Source organism: Schistosoma haematobium, chromosome 2, assembly GCF_000699445.3.
Source record: "Schistosoma haematobium chromosome 2, whole genome shotgun sequence".
Classification (NCBI taxonomy): Eukaryota; Metazoa; Platyhelminthes; class Trematoda; order Strigeidida; family Schistosomatidae; genus Schistosoma; species Schistosoma haematobium.
The window spans coordinates 46241384-46258779 of NC_067197.1; the positions used below are offsets into that span (position 1 = coordinate 46241384).

Genomic DNA, 17396 nt, shown 5'->3' on the forward strand with positions numbered 1-17396 from the left:
AGATATTCACACTACGTCAGGTTCTAGAACACAGACACACATTCAGACGCCCCACAATGGTAGTATTTCTCGACCTTAAGGCAGCATTCGACTCTGTTGATCGTGAGGTTCTATGGCAGTGTTTGTCACTGAAAGGAGTACCAAAGAAGTATATTAACCTTATACAGGCTCTCTACTCGAACACAACTGGTCGAGTGGAAGCTTATGGCGAACTGTCATCAGAATTGATTACCTCAAGTGGTGTTCGTCAGGGCTGTCCACTCTCCCCATTCTTGTTCAACTTTGTGGTCGACGTACTTTTAGAGATAACACTCTCCTCATCTAAATTTCCAGGGGTTGAACTTCTACCGGGAGGTTCACTTGTTGACTTAAAATATGCTGATGACATAGTTTTATTTGGCGAAGACGTTGACAAAATGCAGAGTCTTCTGACCACTCTAAGCAACAATGCAAGCATGTTCGGGATGCGATTCTCTCCCTCGAAATGCAAAATGTTGCTTCAGGATTGGGTTACATCGACACCCGAACTAGTGATAGGGAGTGAAGTAGTTGGGTGTGTCGACCGCTTCACTTATCTTGGAAGTCTCATCAACCCTTGTGGTTTAGTGTGTGACGAAATCTCAGCACGGATACAGAAGGCTCGACTAGCTTTTGCCAACTTGCGTCATTTATGGCGTAGGCGTGATATCCGTCTACCAACCAAAGGATGGGTTTACTGCTCAGCAGTTCGTTCCGTCCTATTTCGTGGCTGTGAAACATGACCGGTAAGAGTAGAGGATATATGTAGGTCACTATTATTCGATCATAAGTGGCTTCGAAACATTGCTCGTATATTCTGGGACCATCGAGTAAGTAATGCAGTTGTTAGGAAACGGGTACTAGGTAAGGATGGCAAATCAATTGATGAAGTAGTGAAACTTCATCAGTTGAGATGGCTGGGACACGTGTTACGTATGCCCAACGACCGACTGCCTCGACGTGCTATGTTCAGTGGTATAGGAGTAGGTTGGAAGAAAGCTAAGGGAGGCCAAACCAAAACATGGCACAAGTCCATGAAGTCACTGACAAGTGAACTGAGTCATGTCGGTAGGTGTAGACTACCTGGTTGGGGACCGCGAGATGATAGCAACCGATGGTTAGAGACCGTGAATGACATGGCTCAAAATCGTTTGCAATGGCGCAGGTGCATCCACTCTCTGTGTTCTCCCAAATTCTAATCGTCTGAATCCTTCATGTCCCTTTTTTCCTCTTTCCAAATTTATTTCACTGGATTATACTCTTTAAATAACATCTCCAAACCCTAATGTTTCCGATTACTGCTTATACTCTTATTACCTCTACTACTACGGGATTTGAATCGACAACTGCATCTCTGTGTTAATGTGGTGTGGCAACTCGAACTGATGTACGTACGTACGAAGTTCTACGTTGTTACTGACTGACTGACTGACTGAGGTTGAGCTGTGCAGACTACACGGTTGTAGTACTCGTAATTTTAGTAACCAATGGTTAGACTTTGGACGAAAATCATTTGCAATGGGGTAGATGTATGCGCTCTGTCTTGTCAGAGATCTTAAGTAACCTAGTAACCTTATATATTTATTATTCCACGAATGCATATTTTCTTTCTCGAATTATATCTTCTACACATAATATTTTCTAGTATCATTAATACTGTTACTGTTTGCACTACTCCAGGATCACGCTGTTTTAATATAATCAAAACTTGAAACAATCAGTATGGGTCAGATTCTACATTGTGCATGAGTGGTTGAATATAAGTCATATCCTAAGTACGCTGGGACTGGTTGGAAAGGGTGGAGAGGTGGTCAGTGTATGATATGGTGTCGTGGTATGAAAGAAAGTTGCAAAGGGCTGGCTTCTGTTGATCCTTCACGACTCCCTGGCTGAGGTCCGACAGATGGTACAACGCAGTAGCTAGAGACGTTATCAGATATGGCTCAGAATAGAAGCCAGTGGCAATCCTGCTGTAACCTTCTTTTACTTTCTTCATAAAAAGTGGTTGTATCTTCCTTAACTGAAAGGATTCTTTCTTGTTGTACCTTTCTGTTTCCCCCATTACTATTATTATTACACTACCATACACTAATCTGTGGCCGTTGTTGTGCTCTTTTTATGCTTTCTTCTCTCTCATACGCACCTTAAATTCTTTTTCTCTTCCTATTCTCATTGTTATTGCGTGGCGCATATATATCTGGTGCCCCTTTGTACCAATATTTATGTGTTCAAATAATAATGATAATAATAATAACAGATTCATGAGGTAGGTACTCATGGAAAACAATCGACTAACAGCTTTTTAGTGATGAGCAGAAAAGTTATAAGAGATACAGAAGGAATTTTCAGTCATTAGCTGGCTTGAGAAAAATAGTAAATGGTCAGTTAGAGTATTGTCGAGATAATTGACAATGTGATAAGGTTTTGAAGACAGTTGGTTAGACGAAAAACTAGTGGTTTACTTAACTGGCTAGTCGATAATCTAGAACCAGGATGAATTTATTAAAATTTCTACTATGTTACACAAACTATCGACTTTATGTTTAGAGAATATATAAATCATACTCTTTTATGTATAGCAACTTTTACAACCAAACAATATAATATTAATGTAACTCAACAACAACGTATATGTTTGTGAACTACGCCACCACCAACACTTACACGACTACCTTCTCGGCTACTTCCAACTGTTAAATACAAAGAGTGAGTGTCCCAGAGGCTCCTGTCCATCTTTTACAGTTGGCAGGGAGTGGAGACATGAGCAATACATCTACAACCAGAACGAAAACCAACTTGCTCCTCCCGAGTTGATCTTTAACGAATTTTGAACGAACTTCGAAGTATGCATGAGACCAATAAATTGGATGCAATAAGAAGTAGACTTGTCCCCTTTTTAAAAACAGGAACGACTATTATCCTATTTTAGGATGTTTAGGCATAATCTAATTCCTAAACTTATACAAACAACTCGTTAAGTTCCTTAACCAGAACATGGCCACTTTCCTTAAAAAAGCCGTAGGTACGTCATCTAAGCCTGGTGACCTATAGAGCTTCAGAAATTAGAGTTACGTGTAGTTTCTCCTCGCTGGGTGGATCAGCCATCACCAGCTATGGACGACAAAATAGTCCGATCGATGTCACTGAGGCGGCAGACCACCTAAATTGTTCTTTGAAGAACTGTGCCCATCGTCCAAGATGTCAGCAAATGCCATTGATCGACATTTCGTCAGCTTTACAAATTTCCTCTCTTACTCTTCTCTGTCCCTAGACCCATAACCTGAGTAATTAGATCTCCAGATATCACTGAAATATCTGTCAAACTTGTTTCTTTGATATAATCTTTATTATTTATTTTAACACAGATATTGATACAAGGAGGCACCAAATACATATGTGCCACACAGACCTTACTTGATATTTGTGAGGGCTATGATACTGCCCGGGTGCCCGAATCTGGCCACAGCCTAGTGCGGTCTAGATGACTTGATTAAGATGCTGCAGTGGGTTGTGCTCGAGTTGTGGCTTAATGACATAATCTTAATTAGTGGCAGAACTCATATTTAATTGCACTCCGACTGTAATATGTCGGGGCGTAGACTGAGATTACGAGATGTCGTTTTCTATGCCAGTATCACCTTGGTGGAGCTTTCGAACGTAGCAACATATGAACAACTACCGATGGGAATTTAATTGATTCGTGCTGCCTCTGTTCTTGTGCTTTGTTCGACACCAATACCAACCAAACAGTCAGTCAGTCAGCTACAACGTAGGACCAGGCACATATATGCATCGGTCCAAGTCACCACAACTCATTAACACAACAAGATGGACACCGAATTCATATAAGTAGTTAATTCAGAGGTGGTAATATATGAAAGAAAGATTGCAATAAAGATATAGTACAGGAAGAAAGAATTAGTTCATAGAAAGAAAGATATGAAGCGATTTTAATCTTATAGTTTAAGGGAAGACAAAGAGTGTATACACCTACGCCATTGCGATCGATTTTGAGCCGTCACCCAGAGTCTCCAACTATTGGTTACGAACCACGCGGACCCCAACCATGTAGCCTGCATCTACCAACATGGCTCAGACTAGAAGTTAGTGACTTCAAGCACTGATGCCACGTTTTGGTTTGGCCGCCCTTAACTTTCTTCCAACCATCCCAACCAAACAGGACAAAGGTAAAACAAGGTCCCCAAATAAGAGCACATGAAACAAGTTTTTGGGAACCGAAAGATGAAGAGAGAGTTTTATGAAAGTCTTGAATGGTGATCTCAGAGATATGGCAGACAACGATACCAAGACTTTCTAGACCGGTCATTCATTCAGACGCAACGTAGGACCTGGGACATATGGACATAGATTCAAGTTGCCAACCCATTTGCACAGCGAGATATATATATATACTATATACTATATATGTAATATAGTAGAGGTAGTAACAGTACTGATAGTAGCAGAAAAAAACTAGGCATAGAAGATACGGTACCGGAAGAAAATATGGATCGGTGGAATAAAAATAAGTTGATTTAGGAATTCCTAATACAGAATAGATGCATCTGCGACACTGTGGACCATTCTGAGTTCGGTCACCTCAAGTCTCTAACTATTGGTTATGATAACCACGAGGATCGCAACCGGGTAGATTGTACCTACTCAAATGGCTCAGTCTAAAGACATAAAAACCTATCTGTTATGCGATTTGCACTAGTGTGCAAACGTTTAATGAGACCAGCTTCAGTGGCAAAGGTGGCTTCAGAAAGTCTAACTCGGATTCCGTATTTGATGGCACCATTAGGAATTTCGGCCGGTCACGGACTTCAGACAGCACAGAACATTCACCACGAATGACCTGCTAGGTGACTTGGAAAACAGAATTAAAAGAATGTAAACAAAAACCAATCAGGAAGGTGATCTAATGTAAGATAGCTTTAAGCGCCGGACAGTTTAGTGGTTAAATCACTCAAACTTCAACCATTTGGTGTTCCAGAACCCTGTCAATTTTCTTGATTTCAGCAACCGTATGTGAAAATGCGCTTGATTCTCGACTTGTGCTAACCATAGATAAAATGAGGGGGAGCTCTGGCGACGTGTCTGCACTAAGTTTATTGAAGATAGGGTGAGACAATAGTTTATGGATGACCTTTGAGCGACGCCAGACTGACCTTGAGAGTGTCCACCTAAGAACCAGGACCAAATGAGGATTACAAACCTGCGTGAGGGATCGAAATTATCACTTACAGCTGATGATTAATGTTAGAAATTATATTTAGGGTTTTCGTCACGAACTGACATAAGCTATTTATCCGAATGAATGAATTTCGAGTCAAGATCCGAGACCTATTATCTTATACGTGATTGGTTTGCCCATAAATTATAATCACGTCGGAGGAAGAGTGCTTTACTATAAATAGATCTCCGGGAAAAGCTTCCTGACACTTGGAATAACCTTTAATTATTCTAGAATCAGCCTCATTGCTCAAAATAAGCATGTTTTTTGCAAACGCCTTTGTTTTTAGTGTTAACGACAGAATCAACAGTGCGATTTACCGCTTGTCGAACGACGTGGATTGAAACCTCCATCATGTTCCTCAAAAACCAACACAAGTTTAGTGACTACTAAACCAATCACGGGTCAAACGAACTAACATGAGCACGGAAAACTGAATAAATAGAAGAACATAGTTGTATTTTGTCGTTTCTTTAGTTAATAAGCGAGTATTCGTAAGATTTCTCTGAAGTATATGCAACACAGAGCATCTCCCTGAGTACATGCTGGTATTGGAAATAAAGAAGCACGTCAACTACTTTTTGTAACATGACCAACACATACGACGTCGACTATAAGTTAAATGACACATACCAAGTATGCTCGAGCTTTCAGCTAACATTTTATCGGAGCTAAAAAGTCAAGTATGTGCAAAACAGTGGGCAAAACAGGCCAAAATCACACGGACGGATGTTGTTTATTGAACGGACATATTATTAAGCTCAAACGAAATCAAATGACTTAGAAAGTGTACAATGATATAAAGTTCACAAGTACGGCCCACGTTAACCGTTTGCAAGCATCACTTTATAAAAGTGCAACTAAAATTCTTGATACGAAATTATAACATAATCAAGTAGCGCTAGGACCAAAGGTGTTAGATGATAAGTTTACCCAAACTCCCTATTTTTGGGAAACCTCTGTAGAAAGCTTTGAGGAAATTTGGAGAGATGGCGTAAAAACAAAAAAACTTCCCAGGTCTGGGGACTTGAACTCCCAATTTTAGGGAAAATTTGGCGCATTTTGGGGAAGCCGCTAAAGTAAATTTTGGGGAAATGGCACAAAAACCCCGAAATTCTCCTTTAACCTTGGTCATCGTCATTCGACTTTCAGGATTTCCTCGAAACCTCCTCAAAGTTCCCCGAACATTAGTGAAAGTCGTTTGACTTCGGGAGACTCCCCAAAATTGGAAGCTCGGGGGTTCTCCCAAGGCTTTGAGGAAACTGCGTTTTCCCCAATGTTTCAGCAGAACCATCTAACACTGAAGTTTTTCCCAATAATTTCCACAACGTTTGAGGAGAACTACCTTATTTCTTATGACTTTGAGGAAAACCCCAAAAATTTACCCATGATAGTGGAATTGGGTAGTGTATCATCCATCTACTCAGCATTGATAGCATTAACACCGACTTGGCACAAAAAGCGCCAAATTGGCAGCAGTAGGTGAAAGCAATGCTAAGATTACAAACTGCATCAGATACTGACTATGATGGGTGAAAATGAGAACATCAAACTAACCAGAAAATAACATGTAGCAAAAAACTTTGAAATAGGTGCCAAGCCGAAAAACGTCCAATGCACAGTTTCGTTATTTATCTTCAGATAATACCTGTGGTGCATCCTAGTGGAAGATCTTATTCAGTATATAACCATACGCACAGTCATCAATGGCACATCAGAAAGAGGTAACACCACAATCTGAAATGTCTACTTTTGAATAAAGTAAAACGGCGACAAATACCACTCACTACAAAATGATATATAAAATGACAAATGATAACAATTGTTATGAAATGTTACTTGTTACCTCCTACCGAGATAAAATTTACAAGTGAGTTCACATGATCGGCGAAGGTTCTCTGAACGTGATGGGCCCAACAACGTGGTGAGAAAGATTATATCCCATAGTATTATTCAGTAACAATCCGGGCCAGAACTCCAACATAGTGTATAACGTCCTGAACGGATGTTATAACATCATTTCGATCTTCACTCACAGACCGAGACCAATATAGTAGAAGAACAAGCGACAGAGATATCGCTTATTTCATTTTAACAGATGTAGCGCGTGTGTGTTAGTACGGCGGAAAAATTATATTCGTTTTTCCCAGGTGATGTAGAGTAAAAACGGGTACCGAATATAAATTTTCTTACGTGTAAAGTGTCAAAAATGAGGAAAACTGTAATCTTTATCTTGTCATTACAAAAACCTGATGATGTCACAGGTATTCAGTGTTTGACAACGCTTCTACCAGTAACACCTTCTAATATATTTCGTTCCCACCAAGAGAAATCAAAAGACAGAGTCGAGGAGATCGGAAGAGTATATTTGGCGATGACCAATATATCGGAATTCTCTGATCTAATCTGGCTAGCGATTGCGGTTGATGTTGAGCACGGCGTTACCACACGTGATCTGGTGCGGATGCCTGACCGAGCGCCTTCAGCTAGATGAGTCCACTAAAACATATGGTCAGCATCCAATGTCGAAAACTTAATGCTATTTATTTTGGGGATTTATTTACCGCTACAGATCACTCCCCCCCTAGTGGGCAGTGACGACCCTAAGACGTGGCCAGCCAGAAGTTTAAACCCAACGAGTTTGTCGTTGGTAAACACTCTTCTGATAGCTTACTAAATTTAGCAGCGTCTGGTCGTCTTTCCTTACTATATGGGACGGAGGTACAACATAGTAAAAAAAGAAAATGTACAATGAAAATTTCGGATCCTCATAAACGTCATCGTTCTTTTCCAGCCGTCCTGGAAAAGAAAAAAGAAAATGTAAGTGCATGTCGAAAATACACTCGTATGTGCGTAAAATAACAATGTCGGCGGAAAAAAAAAAGGAAAATAAACTCATGAACACGTAATAGCGTTAAAAAAAATTGTTTTTTTTGTTTTGTTTTTTTTAAATAGAAATAAAAATATATAAGCATATTAAAATTGTTTTTTTTTTTTAAAAAAAATATAAAATTTCGAGAAGTGCCTTACGTGCAATAGTCGTTTAAATGTTCTGGAAATCTCACCCTTCTTCCAGAACGCGTCTTTTCAAGTTTATTTTCGGATACTGTCGAAGTATCATCGTGTGTGTTGGTTGTCGGATGAGGTATTATAAGTGTCGGAGTCGTGTCGTTCGATTGTACCGAAGGAAAATCGACGTGGATAGGATTTCCTTCTAAATACGCTGCTTTTAAGCGATCGATGCTGATGCTATCGTTTGTTCCGTTCTTATCGACTATATAGTACTTAGATTCACGTTGAAGAACTTTGAAGGGTCCTTCGTATGCTGATTCGAATGGTCGTCGATGCGAGTCTCGACGAATGAAAACGTGTGTACTATATCGTAAGCCAGGTTGAACGAAAACATCAGTTGATTGAGGTCGAGTGAAAGCAGGTTTAACTGAACGCATTGCGTTTGTAAGCCTGTTCGTGTAGGAGGTTAGATCCATGTTCATTGAAGAGGATGAAGGATCCACGAATTCTCCTGGAAGTCGAAGTGTCGTTCCATAAACGAGTTGAGACGCAGTGTATCCAATGTCAGCTTTCACTGCATTGCGGATACCTAGTAAGACGAGTGGAAGAGCGTCGGTCCACTGTGAAACGTTTGCTGCTGATAGCGAAGCTTTCAGTTGTCGGTGAAAACGTTCTACCAACCCGTTTGCTTGTGGATGGTAGGCGGTCGTTCGGAAGCGAGTGATTCCTAAAAGTGTGGTCAGACGACGGAAAAGATCAGATTCAAACTGACGTCCGCGGTCTGTAGTGATGGTTGAAGGGCAACCGAAGTTTGCTACCCATCGTTCGACGAAGGTGCGGGCCACTGTTTCAGCAGTGATGTCCTTAATAGGTACTGCTTCTGGCCATCGAGTGAAACGGTCAACGCAGGTTAAGAGATAAGAGTATCCATTTGAATCTGGTAAAGGTCCTACCAAATCCAGATGAACATGGTCGAAACGGGCATCGGGAGTTTTAAACGAGCCTAAGGGACATTTATTGTGTCTGATAACCTTAGATTTTTGGCAGCTTACACAGGAGCGTGCCCACTCCCTCACGTCTTTATTCATTCCAGGCCAGCAAAACCGTTCTGCTATAAGCTTGATGGTTGCACGAACACCTGGATGAGAAAGTTTGTGCAATGTGTTGAAGACATTGCGTCGATAATGTTTCGGCACGATTGGGCGATCCCTACCTGTAGATGTGTCACAAAGTAAGGTTTCCTTACCTGTTCCCATCTGTTTGATGCGTAGTTTAAGTGTTGTGGACGATAACTCGTGCTGAAGATCACCGTCTTCTTTTTGAAGCTCGGCGAGTTTAAGAAGGTCGATTCCTTGGAAACTGTTCAAGGAAGTTATTCGAGATAAGGCGTCTGCAACTACATTGTTTGCTCCAGAAATATGTTGAATATCTGAAGTAAACTGCGAAATGTAGTCCAGTTGTCGAGACTCACGGGGAGAGTACTTGTCAGAAGGAGAGCTTAACGAGAAAGTGAGCGGTTTATGGTCCGTGAAAAGAGTGAATTCACGACCTTCGATGTAGTGTTGGAAATGCCGTACAGCACAATACATAGCTAGGAGTTCCCTACCGAATGTGCTGTACCTCGATTCGGTGTCTAGCAACCTTCTGGAGAAAAATGCCAAGGGTTGCCAGGAGTTGTTAACTCATTGTTGTAAGACTCCTCCGATTGCTGAGTCGGATGCGTCTACTGCGATGCTAATGGGTGCTCGGGTGTCCTGATGTGCGAGCATTGTTGCTTTAGCAATCAGTTCCTTAACTGTGGAGAATGCTTTTCGTGCGGTGTCGTCCAAATTAATGGATTTCGCATTTCCACGAAGTTGGTCGGTCAGAGGTTTCATAAGTAATGCGCATTTGGGTATGAAACGTCTATAGAAACTTACCAGGCCGTTGAACGTGCGTAATTGCTTGACGGTGGTCGGTTCTGGGTAATCCAGAATGGCCGCCACTTTGGTCCTAAGAGGTCGAATGCCTTGAGCATCGATAGTGTGTCCCAGAAAGTCTAACGAGTCGGTTCCGAATTGGCATTTCTGAACGTTTACAGTAATGCCATGTTTTTGAAGTCGTTCGAAAACAAGATCCAGATGCTTGAGATGTGTTTCTCTGTCCGGACTTGCGATTAGACAGTCGTCAACATACGCGTGTACGAAGTTGAGACCTCGAAAAACGTCGTCTATGAATCTTTGGAATGTTTGAGCAGCATTCCTTAGACCGAAAGGCATTCGCAAAAATTCATGGAGTCCGAAAGGAGTTATGATAGCTGTTTTCGGTATGTCGTCAGTAGCCATAGGGATTTGGTTATACGCTTTAACCAAGTCGATTTTCGAAAAGACAGTTGTACCTTTCAAGGTAGCTGTCAAATCGTGAATGTGAGGCAACGGGTAACGATCGGGAATGGTTTTCGCGTTCAATCGCCGATAGTCACCAGTTGGACGCCAATCGTTGCTGTCCTTTTTAGGGACCATGTGCAACGGAGATGCATATGGGCTACTTGACGGTCGTATGATTCCTAAGTCCATCATGTGATCGAATTCGTTTTTCGCTAACCTTAGCTTTTCAGGAGCTAGTCGTCGTGCTTTAGAGAATACAGGTGGTCCTGTAGTCGTGATGTGATGTGTAACGTTGCTGGTTACACACGGTAGTTTCGGTTGAGTTTGTTGTATCCCAGGGTACTTATCGAGTAGTGGTTGATAGAGTGGGTCTATCATATGTTTAACTGTGACTGGGGATACTCTACAACCAGTAAAAGAAGTTACGCAAACGGACAAATTAGTGTTCCCGTCTACTAGCCTCCGTTTGCGCGTATCGATGATCAGATTGTGGTGTTGTAGAAGGTCCATACCAATGATTGGTATAGAAACATCTGCAACAACGAAAATCCAGTGTATGGGTTTGCGTAAACCCACGTTAAGGTAAACGTACCTTTTGCCATATGTAGCGATCGGTTTTCCGTTTGCCGCCTGTGAGTTTAGGGTCGATTCGTGTAGTCGGTCGTTAGGATTTGCTGGGAGAACGCTAACTTCTGCGCCAGTGTCGACGAGGTAGCGAATTCTCGTTGTCACATCTGTGACGAATAACAGACGGCTTTGTTCGCCGGCTACGGTTGCCGTTAACGCGTGCCGGCTTGGAAGTTTCCCGAATTGTTTTTCGAATCAGTCGGTTTCGTGTTGGGAAAATTGCAGGGTTTTCTGCAATTTCTGGAAAGCTTTCCATACTGGTTATGATACCAGCACCAGTCGGGGTTATCTGTCTCTCGTGGTCTAGAGACAGATCGCTTACGAGAAATGCTTCTACGTGGTGTGCGCGATCTCTTACGGTCGGTACGAAGACTAAGATAACGCGTGAGTGTGTGACATAAGTCGGTTATATCATTCTGAGTCGTGTGAGGCTTTTCTTTGACTGAAAATACCTCGGTAGTAGAAGACTTCGTAATTTCTAGAATGCGGTCGGCAGATGCAGCTAGCTCGTCTAAGCCGTTGTTCTGGAACGAGACCAGAACTGCTTGCACCTGTTGGGGAAGTTTTGACAAGAAGAGTTGTTTGAATAGACCTTCGTCGAAAGTTCTTAGGCCTATAACCTCTCTCATCCGTTGCAACATGTCCGTCGCAGAACCGTGTTGCAGGTCGATGTTATTGAAGAGTTGATCTAACCTTTGTCGATCGGTTAGATCTCCTCGTTTAAGAATCGAGCGTTTTAAGATTTCGTAAGGATCGGAAACATCACTAGTAAACATACTAGGTGTTACGTACCTGTTGAATTCGCGCGGTAGTGCCTTGACTACTGCGAGGAATTGTACACGTGTGTCGATCACGCCGTGCTCGTGGAAGTCGGCTTCTGCGTAGCAAAACCAGGCTTCGATGTTGTCGGGCCAGAAAGGCATCAGTTGAAACGAAGGTGGGGACAAAGTCTTAAGCTTGAGTACTTTAGGTGTCTGTTCAGTCATGATGAAGTATGAAGTACGATAATGAACGAGGGGAAAAAATATATATCCAAGAAAAAACACGAAAAAAAAATCACAATGTTCAAAAAAAAATAAAAAATAAGGCAATGATATATAAAAAATCCCAAAAAGGAACAGACTCACAGTTACAATTAGGTGTACCAGATCACGTCGGTCTCACCAATGATGATGTCACAGGTATTCAGTGTTTGACAACGCTTCTACCAGTAACACCTTCTAATATATTTCGTTCCCACCAAGAGAAATCAAAAGACAGAGTCGAGGAGATCGGAAGAGTATATTTGGCGATGACCAATATATCGGAATTCTCTGATCTAATCTGGCTAGCGATTGCGGTTGATGTTGAGCACGGCGTTACCACACGTGATCTGGTGCGGATGCCTGACCGAGCGCCTTCAGCTAGATGAGTCCACTAAAACATATGGTCAGCATCCAATGTCGAAAACTTAATGCTATTTATTTTGGGGATTTATTTACCGCTGGTTTTACACGTCACTGTAGACCAATTAACACCAAAATCATCTGTCGACCATTACTAGATATCCTCCTAAGCTACTGTAAGACAACCGAGATAGACTTACGAGTCATAATTTCTGTTTATGAAATAGACCAGAGACGTCCTTTGCCATTTTAAATTCACGCAGTTAAACCCTTTAAAATATATACTTTCCATAGCCGAAACAATAATGGGCTGCTATTAAACACAACTCTATTTCGTAAATGTGGCTTTCAGCTTAGCAACCAACCAGAATGAGGCGGGATTTATTATATCCGCCATCTTTGCAAGCAATGGCGGTCGGCTTTCTTCGTTCTGTGCTTTCTTCAGCCATTTCTTTTGTGTAGCTATGTAATTTAATGTTTCGGTGGGCTAAAATGCCGCAGTTAGTGTAATGTTCTGCATGCTGGTGTGAAATTTATTTCGAATCAGCATTGTTTTTCGGGTTTTTTGCTGCTTCTACTCAAGTCAATGCATTTCTTCAGCCAAGATGGCTAGTCTTATGTTTTAAAATGGTAATCGGTTTTGTTTTGACTTGTTTTCTAGATATCCAAAGACGAAGTTCGTTTTTTTTTAGCTAAAATAATTGTTGATGCCGCCTGTGACTAACTGTCCGCATGTTCGTTCCTAACTGTCCTTTATAATGTTATCGGCAAAATTAAAGGAAACAATCTCCGTTTTTTAATTTTCTTCAATATTATGGACAACACTAACCCACCAACAAGTCAAACTAATACTGAGTGCCCAGCAGTAGGGGATATCAGTATTGTTTTCGAAAGGGCCCGGACTTCCGACAGCCATAGACGAAGTCACAGATACTACCATTCTATTGCAGAAGGTTTGTTATATGAACTAGGTGCTGCGAGGCTCGTGTATCGCAAGTTTCTTGCAACGATTAAGCAGATAAAACAAAGTAGCATTAGATTTAAAAATTTATTCAGGAACTTTCATTAAAAGTCGAATATCAAACAAAGGTTTAAACGAAGTTCCCGTTTAAAAGTTGCATTGGTAATGTTAAGCTGCAGTCTTTGTTGTTTTTTTCCAAACGAAAATGTAAAAGAAGTAACTCAAAAAGTACTGGAAGTGGTTGTGAGACTAAAATGGATATCCAGCATCCTTTTTATAGTCTGATGTTAGTTGGGTCTCCCGTAAAGTTTCATAGGGCCATAGTTCTATGGGCGAAACAGTTCTTAGGATCTGTGAAGGCTCACTCCTGTTGCATTCTAAATGATGAAATAGTAATGAATTCAGTCAGGAATGTGGAATAGATAAATAACCAAATTACATGTTTTTTTAGCAAATAATTTATGCAGTTGTGATTTACCTTGAGTTCATTATTATTAGATCAGGTCAGTTACTATTACTTGTCCAAAGCATAACATGGGCTTAGTGCCGTATTGCAGTGCTTTCATTATTTTGCTCCCATTTAAGTATTCCCATGCGTCTGTGTCTAGTTTAACAGGAAGACATACAAGTAGAGTTAGTGTCTGATAAACTAAAAGTCCTAGTTGTCAAAAAGATTCCTAACATTTACCCACAGCCAGCTACATTTACTTGAGACACAGAACACTCATCTTCTAAGACTGTATACTGCTGTTTTGCGGGCAACTAAAAGTTCAAACACTTAGCTATCCTGCTACCGACGTTACTGCTGGGGAAATTGTTTAATGACAGTGGTCATGAAATATGGTCAGTGATAGATGTAAAGTTTAGAAATAAACACCAAACATACTTATCGCTATCTTATAATGTATGACAGCAACAGCATCAAAGGCACGTTTTTTCCTATTTTTAATCAGACTGATCTGAATCCGCGTACAAATTGGAAACGGGCAACTCTATCAACTAAACTGATCTGTTTCGTAACAGGCTTCAAGCACTATACTTAAGTATATCATAATTCTTTCAACTAAACTGAATTATACGACAACCAAGAACACTAAACTAAGCAAGTGTCATAGTTATTGTTTCATTTGCACAGACATGCTGCTCAAAGTAGTTACATGGACATTATTAAGCTGATAAAACCAAAACACGAAATATAGGCCAGTTGAACTTACCTAACAGAAGATAAAGGATATATATATTGCTTTCAGACTGAAGACAACGGTCAGTTGTTCATAAAAATATGGTTTACAGTACAACAAACCTTCCTTCAGTAACATTATACACTGACGGTCTATCTGGAAACAATCAACTATGTGATTATACTCACTATGACTTGGGATATCATCCCAGCGTTCAATGAACGTAAAGTGTAACGCAGTCTGACGTGGCGAATAAATATTACAAACAGAGCAAAATTAACAACATAGTCTAGTTACTTAATTAAAAATACATTATGAAATGACAAAACCTGTGGTTACTTGAACGCACATATGACCTTTGTTATACTGGGCGATACAATAAGTTTACATGGTTGCGTTGCGGATAAATTCACCCCAATAATACGCTGCTTGAAATTCATATTCTAAATGCACGCTGACATGCGTCAGTTATAGTTTGAGTGATTCCCAATCAAATTACGGAACGTTCCACAAACAACCCACAATGATTGAATCCCTCAGTAAAAGTCACTTAACAATTATCAGTGGTTCTGGGGTGAATACTAAGTGTGCTTTCAATATCGTTATTCTCAAAAATTTTATTCCACTTATTGCATAGTCGCGTACATTGCTACAATGATCTATGTGAACTAATGCACTCTTAATAGATTTCTTCCCTGACGACAAATGATTTATTCACTCGAGCAGAGCATTTAAATCTTCCTTTAATCGCTCCCAATCTTCTTCGTTTTGTGTGGGTCTGCAGACAATAATATCATCAGTAAATATTAAGGTCGATGGCTTAGTTATTGTGAACACATCGTCTACATGAAAACGAAAGGCCTGAAAATATCTCACGAGGAATTCTCTTTTCTATAGTTTCTTAAGATGAAGTATCCACTTGACCTTATAGCGGTACTAAAGTGTCCTTAAGAAAACGTCAAACATTTATTAGGGTCAAAATGGGCTTGCAAACTATTTTAGAGGAATAGACTTAAGAGTTGTAATTAGAAATTAGAGTTAGGAAGTTTACAGGTTCAATAACACCCATTTTCTGAAGCCGTTCAAATTCTTGTTCAACTATTGGAAGAGCAGTATAAGGTACAGGTCTTTTAGGTCGAAAGATGGGAGTGGCTCTAGGTTTGAGGGTTAACAATGCTTTGGCCCTCGTACATTCTCCCAATCCTTCTTCAAACACGTTGTAGTGTCTTTGTAGCACGGTATGATTCTGGTTCCATTTTAAGAAGTTATCAGTTCTGATTGGTCTGCAGATGTTGTTAATAGAATGGTCTGGTAGTTTATGTGTATCTACAAGACCTAACCCCAATAAGTCGAGTGCTGCGATCGATTCGTGCTCGGTTATGCGATACCAATATTTTGTTAGTTAATGCACCGGATCTGTGTTTGTTGAAGTAGGGTTTCGAAGAATGTCGTTTATGGGTCATTTTTCTTCAGCTGGTTACTTTATGGCCCTTACGATGACATTTACTGCAACAATATTCTTTATATGGGCAAAACCTCTTATAATGCCAAACTCCACATGGAGATGAGGGCTGGTTGTCTGTTCGAAATTATTTTCTTTAGCAGGAATCTTTCTTTTGGCTCACAACATGAACCTGTGGATATCGGCTATTATTTTCAACCATGGAAGTGTCGTGTTTCAAGTTTACCAATCTCTGGAACTCCGTGGTTACTTCCTATACTGTTACATTCGGGCGCTGTTCAATTTTATTTAGGATCCTGGTTCTTATATCAGCATCTTTGGGAGATTGGAGGCTGTACGCAAACAAAAGACACTTAAACTGATCTTCTATCACTGCTGATGGTTTGAAACGCTCACACTCACAGTTTATTGAACTCGCATGCTTCACCCAGTCATCATCACTTGCTTCTGTTATCTTGACATACTGATAACGAGTATTAAACAAGGATGGCTGTTCAGCAAAGATTTGAGAAAAAATATCAATTGTTGCATAAAAAGAAAAATCTCTTGGATTCTTGGGAAGGATGAAATTACTGTATCATTCACGTTCAACCATGTCAAGTTTTCTTAAGAGTATTCTGACCATGGTAGTGTCGTCAAGTTTTTCTTGAAAAAATCTCCATATTTCTTAAACCAGGTTTCAAAAGTAATGCCATTCAAACCATTGAAATTAAATTCATGGATAGAATTGATGACGGAATCGGTATGATGATTACATGAATCATCAGTAAATTCCTTGTGACTAATACTCATCTGTTGATTTAGCTTCTCCAGTATCCGCACTTAGAACTGTTCATACCATTTATCTTGACTTCCAAGCATGGATTTTATTAGTTCAAGAGTAGTCGGCATTGTTAGTGGTACACACCATCTCTACTGTTAAGTTCGCTACTTAATTAACGCAGAATACGGTTTACGACTATGGTACTCGAAAGTTGGAACTTCACCGTCGCAAATCAGAAGACAGAGCAAAAGCTGGAGGAGTGTTTGTTTGGTAAGAATCTAAATGCAAAGAAAATCACGGTTATTTATAGATATTAGCATTTGTTAAATCAACACTATAATTCGGCAAATCCGCAAAGAGATGTATTATGCTACTATCCAATTGC

The 17396-nt window shown here is 40.4% G+C and overlaps 1 protein-coding gene across 2 annotated transcripts in view; it reads right to left on the bottom strand.

The window, feature by feature from the left end:
• EIF-4A_2 (Eukaryotic initiation factor 4A-I) overlaps positions 1 to 6998 on the bottom strand; it is a gene marked incomplete at its 5' end in the record, with an annotated part of 33472 nt that extends 26474 nt beyond the window's left edge. Inside the window, 2 exons of one of the 2 annotated variants that reach the window (XM_051215370.1) lie at positions 6812 to 6914; positions 6953 to 6998. In XM_051215370.1, the coding sequence (XP_051068584.1) occupies positions 6812 to 6913 (102 nt within the window). Of the gene's footprint in view, positions 1 to 6811 lie in introns of both variants that reach the window. The other variant, XM_051215369.1, reaches the window with a different exon arrangement.
• Positions 6999 to 17396: the final 10398 nt, after the last annotated feature.